The 16540-nt window shown below is 51.9% G+C and overlaps 1 protein-coding gene across 1 annotated transcript; it reads right to left on the bottom strand.

The window, feature by feature from the left end:
- Positions 1-4816: 4816 nt before the first annotated feature.
- Positions 4817-8910, bottom strand: LOC146755838 (uncharacterized). The gene is made up of 4 exons (XM_085525258.1): positions 8811-8910; positions 7679-7843; positions 6217-7505; positions 4817-5390 (listed from the first exon to the last, which is right to left on the bottom strand). Exons 1-4 carry the CDS (start codon positions 8908-8910, stop codon positions 5325-5327), a joined length of 1620 nt encoding a protein of 539 aa, XP_085381384.1. The 3' UTR covers positions 4817-5324.
- Between the last annotated feature and the right edge of the window lie 7630 nt (positions 8911-16540).

Genomic DNA, 16540 nt, shown 5'->3' with positions numbered 1-16540 from the left:
CAAAGAACATGGCATCGAGTGGATCTATCACATCCCCTATCACGCACCAGCCGCTGGTAAGATCGAGCGCCACAATGGTTTGCTGAAAACCACGCTGAAAGCGATGGGTGGTGGAACATTTAAGAACTGGGAGAAACATCTAGTAGAAGCCACCTGGCTGGTAAACACCCGAGGATCAGCCAACTGAGACAGCCCTACACAGTCCAACTCCCTGCGTACCGTGGAGGGAGACAAGGTTCCTGTGGTGCATGTAAAGAATATGCTGGGAAAAGCGGTTTGGGTCCTTCCAGCCTCTGGAAAAGGGGAGGCCCCTCCGTGGAACTGTCTTTGCACAGGGACCTGGGTGCACCTGGTGGGTGATGCAGAAGGATGGGGATGTTCAGTGTGTGCCACAGGGAAATCTGATGCTGGGGGAGTGCAGCCTGTGATTCCATGTGTGTATATATATATATATCTGTATGTACATATGTAATGCATGTTAACTACTGTTCTGTTTATATGTTGATAAAAGTTAGGCATGATGTGATGATGTGTAATAAGGGGTGGAATGTTATGGTTTTGCAATTTGGTTGGTGTTGGTATTCCACATCAGAACACCATGCTAATAATGGGAGTAAAGGGGACAAGTTTTTTTTTCTGTGAACTGCCTTAATGAGCATGTGGGGTGGGGCACCGGAAGGGAAGTGAGGAAGGGGACGGCGTTGCTGGACCGGCTCCCTGCGAGGAGACAACATGGTCAGACCTTCCTGCCTTCCACAGCTCCATAGGTGAGATTTGGGACTTGGTATTCTCTTTGTTGAAACTCTCTTGTTGCTGTTTAGCATTATTGGGTTATTAAACTGCCATTCGTTCTCAGATCACCTTTTTTTTCTCCCTTACTTTTTGTTAGACCTAATCGCAATCTCCCTTCCCTTCCCCGTCTCCCTAAACGCACGTGGCCGGGCCGCGCTGCATTGCCGCTAGAGAAAAGGGGGGGGGGCTTTTGTTCCTGCTGCCCCGGGTTGTGCCCACTGTCCCGGAGTGAGCTCTAGAGAGAAATCCGTGACAATGAGGAATTATAAACTGGAATACCAGATACCTGGCAACGTAACAATGCTTTGGCAATGAAAACAGCTTTATTCATCTCTGTAATAAACCAAACCAAACCAAAACAAAAACAACAATCCAACATGACATTGACAGAGAAACTTGAACAACAACAACAAAAAACTTCAAGGGAAAAAACAGGCATTCAACTTTCGAGTCAGCTAATCGTGTGTTCTCATGGAAATGATCTTATAGGAGTTCTTGTTGAGAAACTCAGCAGGAAGAGCAACCTCAAAAATAAAGCATGAGACATGGTTTTGCAGCACTGGGAACCAGATACAAGCACTCAGTTTGCCAGTCCCATGCTATGCAATTAAAGAGGCCTTTACTGAGGTTTCCCATTAGCCACTGAATTAGCCATTTGACAAATCACCTTTTGCATTATTCAGCCTGCTCAGGACAAACATTATCTGTAGAGTGATTTAACCCACAAGAACATGAGAACTGCTACACTGGCTTAGGCCAGCAGAACAGCTCCAGCCCCAAGCCACAGGCAGCAGGCAGCCAGCAAGGCAGGCACGGGGGAATGGAGCCCTGTGGCCAGCGCTGCCACCCTCCTCTGCACCAGGCACTACGTCAATGTGCACTCAGACACAGACCTTCCCCTAGGTCTTACTCCCTTTAGGCATCACAGACTTCACTACACCCTTCTAAATGACAGGACTATTTGGCAGCTAGGACAGCTGTCACTGAAATCCATGACCCCAGTTCATGGCAGGGCAATGGACTCCTCTGACTAACAGTCTGGATCTCAGATTGTCCACCTATGATTGTAGTAAGGGCACTGCACAGGGTGTTCAGAGAAGCTATGGATGCCCCATCCCTGGAGTTGTTCAAGGCCAGGCTGGATGGGGCTTTGGGTAACCTGATCTAGAGAAAGATGTAAGCATTAGAACTAGATGATGACTAAGAGCTTTTCCAACCCATACCATCCTATGATTCAAGGAGCTGAAGATGGCACAGTACCTGTCCCTGAGCATCAGGGGACCAAATACCAGACTTGAGACCTTTTCTGAGAACCATACATTTAACTTCTCTGTGGCCCGTCTCAACATCCTACAGATACCAATTGCTCTCAATTCCTCTACAGGTTTTCTTACTTCAAGAACCATAAGCAAGAGATGCCACAGAAAATTACTATTATTACCATTCCATCATAGTCTGAAGGCCAGTCAGACACAGAATCACCAACGCAACCACTTTTGCAGCAGGGTTAACTGGGAACATTTATGAAAGCTTGGAACTAGAGTATCATCTTTTACCCCTGGATCTGTACTGCCAGTTCCAAAACACTACCTGGACAGCAATTACTATTGCACCACAGCATGCAGTGAGATCAGCCCCTCCACCTGCAATTAATTCCTGGTGTGTCCCTCTGGGGCAGCATACAGCACAGCTCCCACTCACCCAGAGCTCAGGAGCTGACAGATCAGTTAACCTGGTCAGGAGAACCTCATGCTCCTCTCTGTCAGCTCCCCTGCTGCCAAGCACAGGTGGGTACCCACATTAGCGCTGTTGTGGATGAGGGGTGGCCCCAGCAGGAGCACCACTGAAGAACATTGGCTGGCTGCCTGGGCCTCATGCACACCTACAACAGACAAGAAGGTGCTTCTTCCAGGATTTGTTTCCAAAATGATGTCTCAAACTTCACAGTATTCAGCATGCAGGAACCATGTAGTCAGAAGGTATATCTGACTAATCAGAAGCAAATCTTCCCATAGTATCACAAAGTAAACAATTATTTTATATATATTTATGGAGGGAATGGCTCACTTTTAAGCAACAAAAGCCTGTAGTTGTTTGGATTTGGCCTTAGAAGCTTGAGTATGTCTCCAGTACTGCTTCGATTCAACCATATTTCTTTTTGCTCTCCATCTGCACCATAACACGCTTTCACTTCCAAAGCATTTCAGGTAACAACTTGAAGAACAATTTTTATTTTAAACATACACACACATCTCTTAGCATAAAACTCATCAAGTAGTGTCAGCAAGCACATTTTAATAGCATAATATCGAAAAGTAATTTTACTACTATCTAAGAGTCTGAAGTCTGCAGAGGATATATTTAGATGCATATAAATAGACAACAGTCGGTGATGTCTGGTCAAGGGAGTACAAATCTTTCCTAATGCATGGAATTTGCCTGGCCCCAAACACTGCAACAGCACTTAGACAAGCCTTTTCTACTTGGCTCAAATTCTGCCAGGCCTGTTAATAACAAAGCTATTAGCATGATTTTCTGGATGGGTTGCTTGCTTAGAGAATATTCAAAGATTGTTCTAATAAACTAAACCCGTTCCCACATCTGAAAGCATAGGAAATATTGATCAACAATGGAAAGCCATTAGCCTTTCAGCATTTAACATATCCCCATGCGCCCCAACAGACCGACAAGCTCTCCAGGTACCTTCGGACGCTCCATCTCCCCACTGCTTGCAGGCACCTTTGCTTGCCCAGACCACACCAGCGGGAACACCATCCCCATCTTCTGAAATTTTTGGAAAACAATGTACACCAAGGCAGCTGCGTGGGGAGCTCAGTTACAGATTGGCCTGGGGAAGCTCCGTTTCCCTCTTTCTGTGCTGTTCTGACACATTTGTTTTTGGGTTCCCACCTGTTTTGCCCCACATACCTCATCAGTCCCATTCTTAGGTTGGACAACACCTTACCTTCTTCCTCTACCTCATGGTCAACATCTACCAATGTTCATAATGATGCAGCCAAATACAAATCTCTTCAGGCAAAAGATTTGTACAACAAATTCAAAGACAGCACCCAAGAAACCATCTGAATAACACTGCACCTCCTTGAGCATAAACCAAAGATGAGATTGATGAGTGCAAGGAGTCCATTCCTGGACTTGTGTAGGTTTTAGTAAGCCACAAAACTGGTAGACCAGCTCAGCTTCTAACTCATGCGAGACTCTTCAAATAGCCAAGATTTATTTCCACTGACTGCATTGCCATGAGAAAACTGGTAACTGCTTTTTCTGAAAGAAGAAATGCAAGCTAATATACCATGGGAAGCTTCTTAGTAAGCTTTGTGACTGGAGGCCTAGCTGGCAAGCTTGGGTGTGCATTTTGATACAGCCTTAATGCAATAAAATGCATTTATTATGCATTTAAACAAATGCATAATCCCTTGAGAACAGTTTATATTTAGAAATGTAGATCAGAAAGGTGTTTGGGCACTGAGAGCATTCAGTTTCTGGTATGGTTCTTCCTGCAAAATTGAACCTGACTCTCAGACCAACAGAGAGGAATCGCTGCTCCACGTTTTGGAGCACAGCGGCTCCACCCCACCAGGACAGATTCCAGCAGTAAAACACAGCAGTGGGCTGACACCAAGGGGAGACCCACACACAGCCCACGGCTCCAGGGGATGACTCCAAGCTAATGGAACCAGGCAGAGGCCCCACCACACCACGAGGCACACACTGCCCCAACAGCCCTGGGCACTGTGCTCCTGCCGATGGCTGCAGGTAGGATGGGTGCTGCCAGAACCAGCCCAGCCCTCCCAAGGAAGTAGAAACCCTTTGACACACAGTTATCACCAAAAGGCTCCAACAACCCAGGGAGGATCCATCCATCCCACTACTTTGTTGTCTGTCGACCTTCACTTGAAAAGGGCTGGACATGCAGCATTCAGACAACGATTCTCAGAAGGAATGAGCAGACACCACCTTACTCTGGGGACATGTAAACGTGAATGGGAAAGATGAGTAACCAGCAACATGACGAGAAAGGCATAGGTATCCTGGGCTGTCAAGCTCTGTAGGAGACAGCCAGAGACCGTGCAGGGACAGCCCCAGCTAAAGGCTCCCAGCTTTCCCCTCCTTGGTTTGGGGGCTGGTCAGATGATGTTCACACCAGCAGCTAAGGCCAACACACCCTCCTGTTCCAGTTGCTCAATGCAATGAAAATTGCCTGCCCTGGAGACATGACAGACCAGGCCAGAGAGAGAAGACAACAGCACAGGAGAGGAAATACTGCTGCCCTGTATCACAGAAGAAAATGACAGAGGGCAGTGGCCGTGATCTGCAGATGCCATGCTGATGCCAAGCCAGCGCCTGGCAAGCAGCAACACCACGAAGGGCTGTGACAGCTCCTCGCCCACCTCTGCCCGTGCTCCCCAGGTGTGGCAGCACTGAACTGCCCCTCCGTGTAGCCGCCCTCCGTGGCTCCCTCCTCAGCTGCAGCCGATCCCTGCAGTCGGGAGGTTTGTTTGTTCCTGACATCAACATGGCTGCAAGGTTTCGGCTGGCTCCTCAACAACTGCCGTGCTGTCTCCCCTAACGGGAACCTTCCATCAGAAAAAAAAAAAAAAAGGTTGATTGTGTCCTACATTTGCTTTCCCGCAGACGAGGAGCGCTCACTACACACAAAAAGGAGGGGAGGGGAAGGGACGGCACTTAACACAAATCCTGGGATCCCGGGGACAAGCGACAGCCTCCCAGGACAGAGGTGCAATGAGAGGCGTGTGCCGGGCGAGGGCAGCGGGACGGCGCGGCTGACGGGAGCCTCCCGCGGTGAGGGCAGGCGGCAGGAGGGAGCCGGGAGCCGCATCTCCGCACACCCGGTGCGTTCCCTGCGGAGGAGCTCAAGAACCCCCCGCAGCCGGAGGAGCCGAGCCGTGCCCCCGAGCGAGCGCCCGGCAGGACCGCGGGCACGGCCGCGACCCCGGCAGCGCAGGGCTCGGGCGGCACCGCGCAGCCCCGGCCCGGCCCGGCGGTGCCGGCGCTCCCCAGGCGGCGGCAGCACCGCGCCAAGGAGCGGAGGGGGCGGCGGCCGCCGCGGTATCCGCGGCCCTGCAGCACCCCCAGCCGCGGGCGGCCGCCGGCGCCGTCCCGCGGGCAGCGATGGGAGCGCGGCCCGGCCCGGCCCGGCTCGTGGCGCCCACCCCACCCTCGCCCCGCGCGGCCCCGCGGCCGCCGCCCCCCCGGGAGGGGAGTCCCAGGCGCCGGCGGACACCCCGTCCCGTCCCGTCCCGGTGCGATGCGGGGCGAGCCCTGCACGGAGCCGGGCGGGACCCCGCCGCTGGCGCCCTCCCGCGCCCCTTCCCCCATGAATAAGTAACGGCGGCTGCAATGCGGCGGGAGCCGGGCGACGGCCGCCAGCTCCGCGATTACCTGGTGCCTCTCGGGGAAAGACGGCGTCCGGAGCGCTTCCCCTGCAGCGGCGGCCGCGGCCGGGCTCCGGCGGGGCTTCAGACTCTCGCAGCAGGCAGGCTGGCCGCCTCTCTGCCCTGTGCCATGGCTCAGCAGCCGCATCCTAGACCGGCTCCGCGGTGGCGGCTGCCGGCGGCCGCGGAGGGAAGGGCAGCCCGCACGGACGGCCCCATGGAGCGCGGCGGCTCGGCTCCGGCTCCGGCTCCGGCTCCGGCTCCGGCTCCGGCTCCGGCGCGGGCAGCGGCAGCGCACATGCACACACGCACACACCGCGCCGGGCGGGCGGGAGGCGGGGGGACGGCGCGGGCGCGGGGCACGCAGCGGCGCAGCCCTCCGAGCCCGCTCGCATCGCCCCGCCGCGGGCAGCCCGCGCCGCTCCGCTCCGCGCCCGCCGACCTCGCGGTGGAGCCGAGCCGGGTGAATCCTCGCCGAGCGCTGCGTGTCCGCGCTTCGCTGCGGAACGACGGAGCTTGGAGGGGGGGGGGGGGGGGCCGCGGAGCCTCCCCGGGGGCACCTACGGCGCGGCGGGCGGCAGGGCCATGCGGCTCCGCGCTCAGGCGGAGCAGCCGCGGCGCCGCGCGGTGCGGTGGGGCAGGGCGGGGTGCTCGGCCCGGCCCTTCGCTGCGCCCATCCTCCGCACCCAGCGCTGCCGCCCGGCCCCGGCCCCCGCCAGCGGCGCCGCGCGATGCAGCACGGAGGCGGCCGCCGCCTCCCCCGCGCCGCGCCGCCGCGCCGGGGCGGGCACGGGATGCGGGCGCTCCCCGCCCCGCACGCACGGCTGAGCCGCAGCCGCCCGACCGCGCGCAGACGTGTCGCGGGCCGGGCAGCCGCGCACCGGGCGGGGCAGCGCCGACAGGGAGCACGGAGCCACGAGTCTGACCAACGCTCGGGTCGGGATGCGGGAGGGACGCGGGACCCCGGGCCCCGTGGGGAGGCGGGTGCGTGAGGAGCGGAGCGGAGAGGAGAGGAGAGGAAAGGAGAGGAGAGGAGCGGAGAGGAATGCTGCTGCCACCGCTCAGGAGCGTGCTCGGCTTTCGAGCGGCTTTTCCGCTGAGGGAACCGGCAGAAACGGCTGCGGCGCCAGGAGGAGCCACGCACGGATTCGAGGCGGCGTTGGAAGCCGAACGCGGAGCTGCGCGGAGCGGAACCGTCTCCTGCCAGCCCGGCCCCGGCCCCGACACGCGGCTGGGTGGAGGAGATGAGCCCGGCGCGGAAATGAGAGGTTACGTTGTCTCCGGGGTCAATAAATTCTGTAGGCGTCAGGGTTTTAGAGGTTGTTACCTGTCTCCAGGACTCCTAGCAGTGTGCAGCTCTGACATTTTGAAACCTTGGTCCGGTTTTCTCAGAAAATGACAGCGATGTTACAGCACGGCGAGCAGAGCACCGCGACAAACACTGCCTGCCCGGAGAGGAGCCGCCGTACCTTGCCAACATGCAGCAACCCTGCGCCTGGAAAGAGGCCCCCACCACTGGCCATGAACCCTGGCCCCTCGGCCACCCTCCCGTGGGGACAGCAGTGGTGCCGCTTGGCTGGGGCTGTCCCCACTCTCATGCTGCCTGCAGCTGGAGGAGCGCGGGGCCAGGGTTACTGTGGAGCATGTGGGTACAGCCCATCGTTGTGCCGGGATGGATGCAATGCTTCTGGATACCTTGTGCTGGGCGTTGTGCTGGGTGCGCACGTGGGGGGGCACAGCCCCAGAAGAAGAAGAAAGCTGCAGCGCTGCACCTCACACCTTCCTCCTGGAAACCTTCCTGCCCTGGGATCCAGCGCCTGGGGTCAGTGTGAGCAAGGAAAGGGAATGCGGCTTTGCTCCCAGACCCATCTCTGTGCAGCCTGAGGACACAGTTCTTGCAACCTCTAAGGGGGAAAAGGAGCATTGTTTTGAGATCAGCACCACAGCTTGTGCCTGTGGACCATCAAAACTGCCCTTCCCAGAGCAGTGGCCACCTCTGCCCTATCAGCAACTGCTGCCTGGGGCTGGGAACTGAGGATTGGCACTGAGGGCAGCTCTCCTCTATCCATTTTCAAGCCCTCTGCTCCATGGATCAGGATCAGGCTGTTACAAGGGCAGAGAGGCCCAAGTGATGAAGGAAGGGAGCGACTGATTCCTCTGCTCCCCTAAGAGAAAAGCCACGTCAGAAAGTTGGCTTTGCCAGGGTTTTCTTGTGCATCCCTAATTTTCAGTTCTATCACTGCTGTCTTTTAGAACTGGAGGGAGTGTGTTCGGTGTTCCTCAGTCCCATGCTTGGCCCTGCTCAGCATTAGCAGTGTGCTCCCTGGAGGGAGCAGACAGACAGGAAGGCGCTCTGTGGTAATGCATCTGCAGTCTTGGCTGACCTCTGCCACATGGAGCAGCCTCCTCAGGCCTCTCATTCCCAGCATTTGCTGCCTTGGCACTCCGTTCTGGCCCAGGAGCAGCAGGGCGGGCACAGCAGTGGTGCCAGCTGTGTTCTGGTGCGAGGAAAGGAAGCAAATGTTTGGGTATGACTTTCTTGGTGACAGGAGAAGCTTGTTCCAAGTCAGGCTCATAGTGGAGGCTGCACTGCTTTGCTACCATCCAACACAAACACCAGGTCTGGGTCAGAATCACTCTGAACAGGTACTGTGACAGCACCTCCCAGCAGCTGCCTCCTCACAGGCAGGTTCAGGAACATCCTGCACCCTCTGCTCTCAGGGCTGTGCAGGGACTACTGCCAGCTCAAAATTCATGCTGGGCATGGGCCTGAAATGGCCCTGCTGCTTTGGTAACATCCCCAGGGAAAAATGCTCTTTTCCAGAGGGTCTGGGAGCGCTGAGAGGCAGGTGGCCATGGGGAGCACCCGCTGTGCCACAGCTCAGCCACTGTACCTGCACTTCCACCCTTCCCCACGAGCCCTTGAGGGAGCTTTGTTTTACTGCAGCCTTCAGGAACAGGATAAATGCCTTCTTTCTGACAGAAGACCACTTGTTAGCCTATATTCTCCTTTCGTAGGTATCATTCAAGAATTGTTTGATAGAATCACTGAGTGGCTTGAGTTGAAAGGAACCATTGAAAGTCATCCCATCCACCTCCCCTACAATGCACAGAGACACCCACAGCTCTGTCAGGAGCTCAGAACCCATTTCCTGACCTTAAGGGCCTGCAGGGATGGGGCACCACCACCTCTTTGGGCAAATTGTGCAGTGCCAACACCGCCCTTATTGTAAAAACTTATGTCCAATTTAAATATCCCATCTTTCAGTTTGAAACCATTTAACCATTTTCCTCTGGATGAACACACCATCAGGTCTGTGTCTCCCCTGAACTGAGGACTCCACATATGGAGCAGTGCTCCAGGTGAGGTCTCACAGAGCAGAGCAGAGGGGTGGGATCACCTCCCTCAGTCTCTGACCACCCTGTTTTTTGTGCAGCCCAGGGTACAGTTGGACTCAATGATCTCTAGAGGTCCCTTCCAACCCCTACAGTTCTGTGATTCTGTGATACAGTTGTCTTTCTGGGCTGTGAGGGCACATTGCTGGCTCACAGACATCACTTTGGTCTCTTTTGGCTGAAATAAAGATGGAAGGCTGCAGCTACGTGCTGTACCTGTCATGCTGCCCAAGTGCTTCCTGCCCCCCAGAGCCATGTGCCCCACTCAGCCCTAGGCACAGTGGCTGCTTGTCCCCACCTGCTTCACACCATAACCCCTTGCTGGCCTTGCAGCTGGGGAAGATGCCATCAGTTAGAAGTGCTGCCCAGCAGCTGGGCACGCAGGCGTTTTTCTTGGGGAAAGGAAGGAGAAATACTTTCCTAAGGTGTTGTGTGCAAACCTGGGGAAGTGACAGATTAGGGAGACAGTCTGGATTGAGCAAAATGCTTAAAAACAAACCAAAACCACCTCTGAGTGCTAATGCAGTGTGCTATGTACACACCCTAAAGGAGACCAACAGCAGTGCAGGGAGGTAGAACAGCAATGGATGGGTGGCTGCAAGGTTTAGCATCCCTGTTGGAACTTTGAAGCAAGAGGGAGTAAATGCTTCTTTTTATGGTAGTCTGTTGTGGCTAATCAAGAAGCGTTTGGGAACTGCGGTTTTTACTCATTTTTACAAGAAGCTCAATGCCTCAGTGACGGAAATGTCGGGGCAGCGCTGCATGCAGTGTGTCCTCCCCTGAGGGCCGGGCAATGGGAGCACTGCGGTTATCGGGCACAGGGGACGCTCTGTCCGGCGGCGGCAGCGCGGTACGTCAGGTTCATCGCTGTTGGTTTCCCACGGTTTAAATTATTCTAGTTTCAGTTCTGCGGTCTGTAAGATGGGGGAGCTGTTGCATTGCACAAGAACCGCGCAGGCTGCTCCTCCCGGTTCCTGGCGGTGAGAGCCTCCCGGGCCGGGCTCACCCGATCCATCACCGGCCATGGCTCCGCGGGAGCCTGGCCCACGGAAGGGATTGCTGGATAAGCCTCTTCCTTACTTTAATAGCTCTAACGCTATGTAAAGTGGACTGGCGTTGCATTGAAGCCCACAGTGCACGTGTTCGCGAGCAGCAGCACGGACTCATTTATTGCCCCTGGATGTGCTTCACTGCTGGGTGATGGTGAAGCAGGCTGGTCATCAGGTCAGCTTGGTTCCCTGGCTGAAACTAAGCCAGGTGAAATAGATGCTTGGTTGCTGATGTGCACCTTGGGATTCTTAGTTTATGGGTTTGTTGGTTTGTTTGATTGTGGGTTGTTTTGGGCTTTTTTGTTGTTGTTTTGTTTTGTTTTTTAATCTTTTACAAATCTTTTCAGCCTAGATTTACATTCATGATTACAGTATTATACTGTTTGTTCTCTAACAGCCTTGCTTTCTGAGAAAGAAGTAAAACAAAGCACTGACACCTTTTGGGTTGATTTCTAAATCTCGTCTGCGATAAAATGAAGATTTCTACCAATTGGCACCTGACTTTCAAAATGGTGGTTTATATCTCTCTTTTATCTAACAAATGCCACCCAGCAGATCAGTACCAGCACAAGGCCTGTTGGACAGCAGCGTGGCCCCAGCACCAGGCTGCATGGGGGGACGGGGAGGATGGGGAGGAACACAGAGCACCACTCCAAGGGCCTCCGTCAGCACTGTCCATCTTTCCAGCCTGCTCACCACAGGGTCAGTGCACTCCCACTGCATTCAGGCAGGCAGAGCTGCTGGGTGAGGAGTGCATGGGATGGGACGGGCTGCACCCAGCTGTAGTGAAGTGCCTCTGCCCCACACACTGCAGCGACCCCTGTGCTCATGAAATAAAACCAAGCATCTGGGTTAAGGATGTGCTCCATTGCCCATCTCCTTTTCCCTTCTTCTGGCAGTACTTAGGTGTGCCCTTGGCAGTTATTAATGAGCTCCCTTAACACTTGCACTCTTTTCATGTTGCTGTTTGCTTGGTTGTTTTTATTTTTTTAATGCTTTCTTATTCACATTATTCCTTATGTGACTTATCCTTGTGGAGATGACATCTCTATAGGAAGTAGCAAAGTCAGCATCATCAGCCTGCATGAATTGCCTGAGCATCCTTGCTGCTTCTGAAGCAGCCAGGTGAAGGGCTGGTTTACAGCATGAACTGAAAATGGTTTGCTTGTCTCCCAGCTGCTGATTCAAGTATTTACCTTGGGCCAAGACTTAAGTGGAGAAGAGTAATTTGAGCCGCTTGCTCCATCTTCCTTCTGCATGTCCTATCTATTATACCCACCCAATCAGCTGAAGGCTCTCAATTATCTGATGAGTGGGAGGATGAAGAACCATTTATGCACACAAGTTTAAAAAAAATAAATAATAATCACTCAGTTTACAGTCTTTGTGGTCACAGCTTAAAGCAGAATTTCATTACAGAATTTCATCACTGGCATAACCACACTTCAGTGACAAAGTTGCATCAAAGCAAATCAATTGTTACTCCAAAATTTTACTCACAGGTACTGGCAGGGTCTAATTCTGTCTGATGATTTTCTGACCAGAGAAGGAATATTCCACTGGGCAGGAAAAGGAGTTAGATAGAATGACTTAGGCAGAAACATCCCAAACAAGTAGAAATGGAAAGATGCTGGGGTAACTAATATTGTCAGGAATTTGCCAATGGGGAAAAAAAAATAATGCAGAGGCACATGGGCAAAAGAAGTCTTGTAATAATTCTTCAAAAGAGAGGGAGCTGGAATCTGGCATGGATCCCCATAGCTTCCAAGCTTGTTCAATTAAAATCAACACTGAGTGGGTTTTCTTTCACTTCCATTACTCAAGCTGCATTCTTCAAAGGGATAGCAAATGAGTGATATGCATATGAAAGAACCATGGAGTATGAAATTACAAAATGATACAAGGTTTGGATATTTGCACTTTGAGATATTAAATCTTCTGAAGAAAAATATTTGAGCAAATTCTGAATAAAGGACCCTACAGAGGAGGAAGGAAGAGCTGTGAGATAAATCTAATAAAGATGATACTATGCAATTTCTGAACACTCTTGAATTACTGAGTTTAGCTGTGGCAGTGTTTCCAATGGAGGATTCACTCCCACGTAGTCAGGCAGCAAGCACATTTTAAAGCCCATTTGGAACTATTTTCTACTCATGGTGCCATGGGGCAGTCTATGGGGAATACGTATGTCACAAAATCAGAACCACAGGGGTGGAAAGGGATGTGTGAAGCTCCCTCAGCCCACCCTCTTGCTAAAACCCAGGTGACTTTATTATTTTTATTGTTAAAAGTGGGCATCAGAAATTCACTTTTTTCTGCTGTAGCAGCACCAGCCCTTTGGTGCTGACCTGAAACATGTTCCCTAGCCCTCTTCCACTCCTGCTTTGCTGTTCCACTTCTCTCATAGTACTTCACACGCTCCATCAAAACCTCTTCTTACTTTTCTTTTAGAAACCTTTGTTTCCTCTGTGATTTTCATTGAATCCTGGACGCATTTCCCTATGGTCAATAAGCTTTTTTCCCCAGTTCTTGCAAGTTTTCTCATTTCTTATGGCCTCTTTAAAACATTCATCCATTTGAGGCACCATCACTCAAATTTTCCCTTTTGTGGAGGAGCCTAAATGCGCTGCACACAGCTACATGTTAGTAGGAAGGGATTTTTTTAAATCAAAGAGGGGCTGTCTATGTACAGTAAAGAAATAAGTACTACTGTCTCCATTTAGTCCATTCTCTTATGACTCCGCTCTCAGATTTCAGGCTGGATAGCAAAAGGGTGTGCTGCCAGAAAAGCTTTTCACCTCCTGGAGAAGTGCAGATACTCATGGACAAGATGTTCTCAGTCAGCACACCCAAAAATGTGTGTCCTGTGTAGTTGGTTCAGAGCCCATCCCCAAGGCTCTGTGCATGTGGGCCCCACTCACTGCAGGCAAAGCCTTTCCTGCTCCCCGCTGCAGAGCCACACATCACCCAGGGACTGATCCACACAGCTGTTTGCTTTCTCAAAAACAAACAACAACAAGAAGAGAAGAAAGAAGTATCTTTAACCACATTCCGAGAGATTTTATTAGCTCTATCTGATTTTAGAATCATTTTTAAAAAATAAATTTACCATTGCAACTCAGTAAGTCTGTGTATATTTCCAGCAGAAAAGCAGAGGAGAGTTTTGACATTCCTGGTTTTATCTTCAAACATGATGGGCACCAAAACACACAAAAGAGAACCCACACAAAACACCTGGTCTCATTTCTGATATAGTTCCATACCAAACATGGATTTCACACAAAACATGTACAGGTGCCCTGCTGGGAGACATGCGGCTGCCCCATCCTGCTGTGCAGCACAGACTGTGTGTGAGTGGGCTGAGAAAGAGGAGGGTGAGGAAGGCTTCTTAGTTCAGCACGGATCCACTTCATCTTGACTTCACCTGCAGAGTCCGCTGGGATGCTGAGCCGTGCTCTTCCGCAGCTCTGGTGTTATTACAAGCCTGCATTATGTTGAAAGCCAGTAATTAGATATGTTCTTTAAATTGCTCAAGTGTTTGTATAGTAAGCAATTACCAAATTCTACATCACAATTCTACAATTAGCAATTCTACATTGTTAATAATGAATTTAAGGCTTGTGCAATAGCTCTCAAGTGCTTGGATTCCTCCTTGAAGGATCATGTCTGCTCTCTAAGCACAGGCTGCACACCAGCCTGCCATCAGCAACCAGGTTGTTTGGACAGCGTTGGTCCCTCTGCCCAGCCCAAGGGCCAAGCAGGTAAAGGCCAGGAAACAGCAGCTCCAGCTGCAGCTGTGAGAGTGGGGGCAAAGGGGAAGCTGTGTGAGTCTCTGGTACCTGAGTACGGCCAGGAGGATAGGATGTCCTTCTGTAGGGGAGGGATGTGGGGAGATGCTGCAGAAAACAAGCAGCCTCAGGAGTTTCCTATCCTCCCTGCTCTCCATCTGACTCATATGAGGGGAATGTGCCCCTTTCCATAGTCCCCAGCACCCAATTCCCAGACAGAGCTGGCACTGCTTGCTGAGTGTGGCATCAACATTCTGGGAGGTGGTGAGAACACCTGAAGTCATTTTCTGGTTGTTTTCTCAGATACAGTTTGAAAAATCTTCAAGGTTGAAAAAGCCAGTCACAAGTGGCATCCCTCAGGGGTCAGTCCTGGGACTGGTGCTCTTCAACACCTCAATGACAGACGGTGGCATCAAGTGCAACCTCAGTAAGTTTGCAGATGATACCAAGCTGAGTGGTGCCATCGATACATTGGAAGGAAAGGAAGCCATCCAGAAGGACCTGGACAGGCTGGAGAAGTGGGCCTGTGTAAAATTAATGAAGTTCAATAAGGCCAAGTGCAGGGTGCTGCACTTGGGTCAGGGCAGCCCCAGGTATTCATACAAACTGAGGTAAGATCTCCTTGAGAGCAGCCCTGCGGAGAGGGACCTGGGGGTCCCACCAGGAGGTGGATGAGAAGCTGGATATGAGCCATCGGTGTGCACTTGCAGCCCAGAAGGCCAGCTGTATTTTGGGATGCATTATAAAAGGGGTGGCCAGCAGGGAGAGGGAGGTGATTGTCCCCCCTCTGCTTGGCACTTGTGAGGCCCCATCTGGAGTGCTGAGTCCAGGCCTGGGGCCCTCAATACAGGAAGGACATGGAGCTCTTGGAGCAGGTCCAGAGGAGGCCACTAAGATAGTCAAAGGGCTGGAGCACCTCTTCTATGAGAAAAGGCTGGGGGAACTGGGCTTGTTTAGCTTAGAGAAGAGAAGGCTCCAGGGAGACCTCATTGCAGTCTTCCAGTACTAGAAGGGAGCACTTAGGAGGGGGAATGCCTGTTTATGAGGATGAATAGGGATAGGGCAAGAGGGAATGTTTTTAAACTAAGACAGGGGAGGTTTAGATTAGAGATTAGGAGAAAGTTTTTCACCTAGAGGGTGGTGATGCACTGGAACAGGTTGCCCATGGAGGTCGTGGATGCCCCATCCCTGGATGTGGCTCTGGGCAGCCTGGTTTAGAGGCTGGCGGCTCTGCATGTGGTGGGGAGATTGAAACTAGATAATCATTATGGTCCTTTCAAACCCAGGCCTTTCTGTGACTTTGTTATTTTACGATTCAGACTCAGCTCACAGTGGATAGATGTTAGTGGGCTTTTGATTAGAACCAATTGCATCATCTGCTGCATTTCGCAACACATAAAATGTGATTAGTTTTCCATGTTGCAGAGGTAAAGCAATGTCAGCCCTCATCTAAACACTAAAGATGGTAAAGGATGTGTTGATAGATTTTATTTCTTAATAGAACCACTGATACGGTTGGTGAAGTTTCAGATCTGAAGAGCTTTTTTTTCTGAAACATTGCCAGTGTTCTTCCAGTGCATTAGGCAGCAAAGCACAGGATCCTGCCTCTGCTGTGAACATTCAGCGCCTCTGTCCTCATAGCACCACAGCCCCAGTTCTGTGCTTCACATGGGCAGCGGTGCTTCTGTCCTGAGGAAGGGCACAGCCAGTGGGGAATCCCAGTCAGTGGTTTCTACAACTGCCTCACAAAGCTGACTCTTCTGCAAGTGTCAATTTGATTAAAAAATATAATAATAATAAAAATCCTTTGTAAGACAGAAACATTTGTGTTCTCTTGCTTTAGAATTGCAAAACAATGCATCCAGGAAGAAGTTCCTTTCACCCTGAGCTGAGCTGCTGATAATGCATCTAAGCCTTAAACATGTAAGGGATTGCTCTGGCTAATTACGTGCTTCATTTTAATTGCAAGCCAGAATGAAAAGTAAAAAGGCCAAAAATACAAAATGTTCCTGTGATTTTCAGAACAGCTCCATAAGCAGAGCTTTGCTGTGCTCTAACATAGGGTGTGCCAAATGAAAACAGCAGCACATTGCACACA

Source organism: Coturnix japonica, chromosome 30 (genome assembly GCF_054131305.1).
Source record: "Coturnix japonica strain WE chromosome 30, WE-NBRP24, whole genome shotgun sequence".
NCBI classification, from domain to species: domain Eukaryota; kingdom Metazoa; phylum Chordata; class Aves; order Galliformes; family Phasianidae; genus Coturnix; species Coturnix japonica.
This window is presented reverse-complemented; position numbering and strand designations above follow the sequence as displayed.

Coding starts and splice junctions, on each gene's coding strand:
- LOC146755838 (XM_085525258.1), bottom strand. CDS start 8,910: ATGTTCCTGAACCTGCCTGTGAGGAGGCAGCTGCTGGGAGGTGCTGTC. Junction 7,844..8,810: donor CCTGGTGTTTGTGTTGGATG/GTAGCAAAGCAG, acceptor CATGCTCCACAG/TAACCCTGGCCCCGCGCTCC. Junction 7,506..7,678: donor GGTTGCTGCATGTTGGCAAG/GTACGGCGGCTC, acceptor TGACGCCTACAG/AATTTATTGACCCCGGAGAC.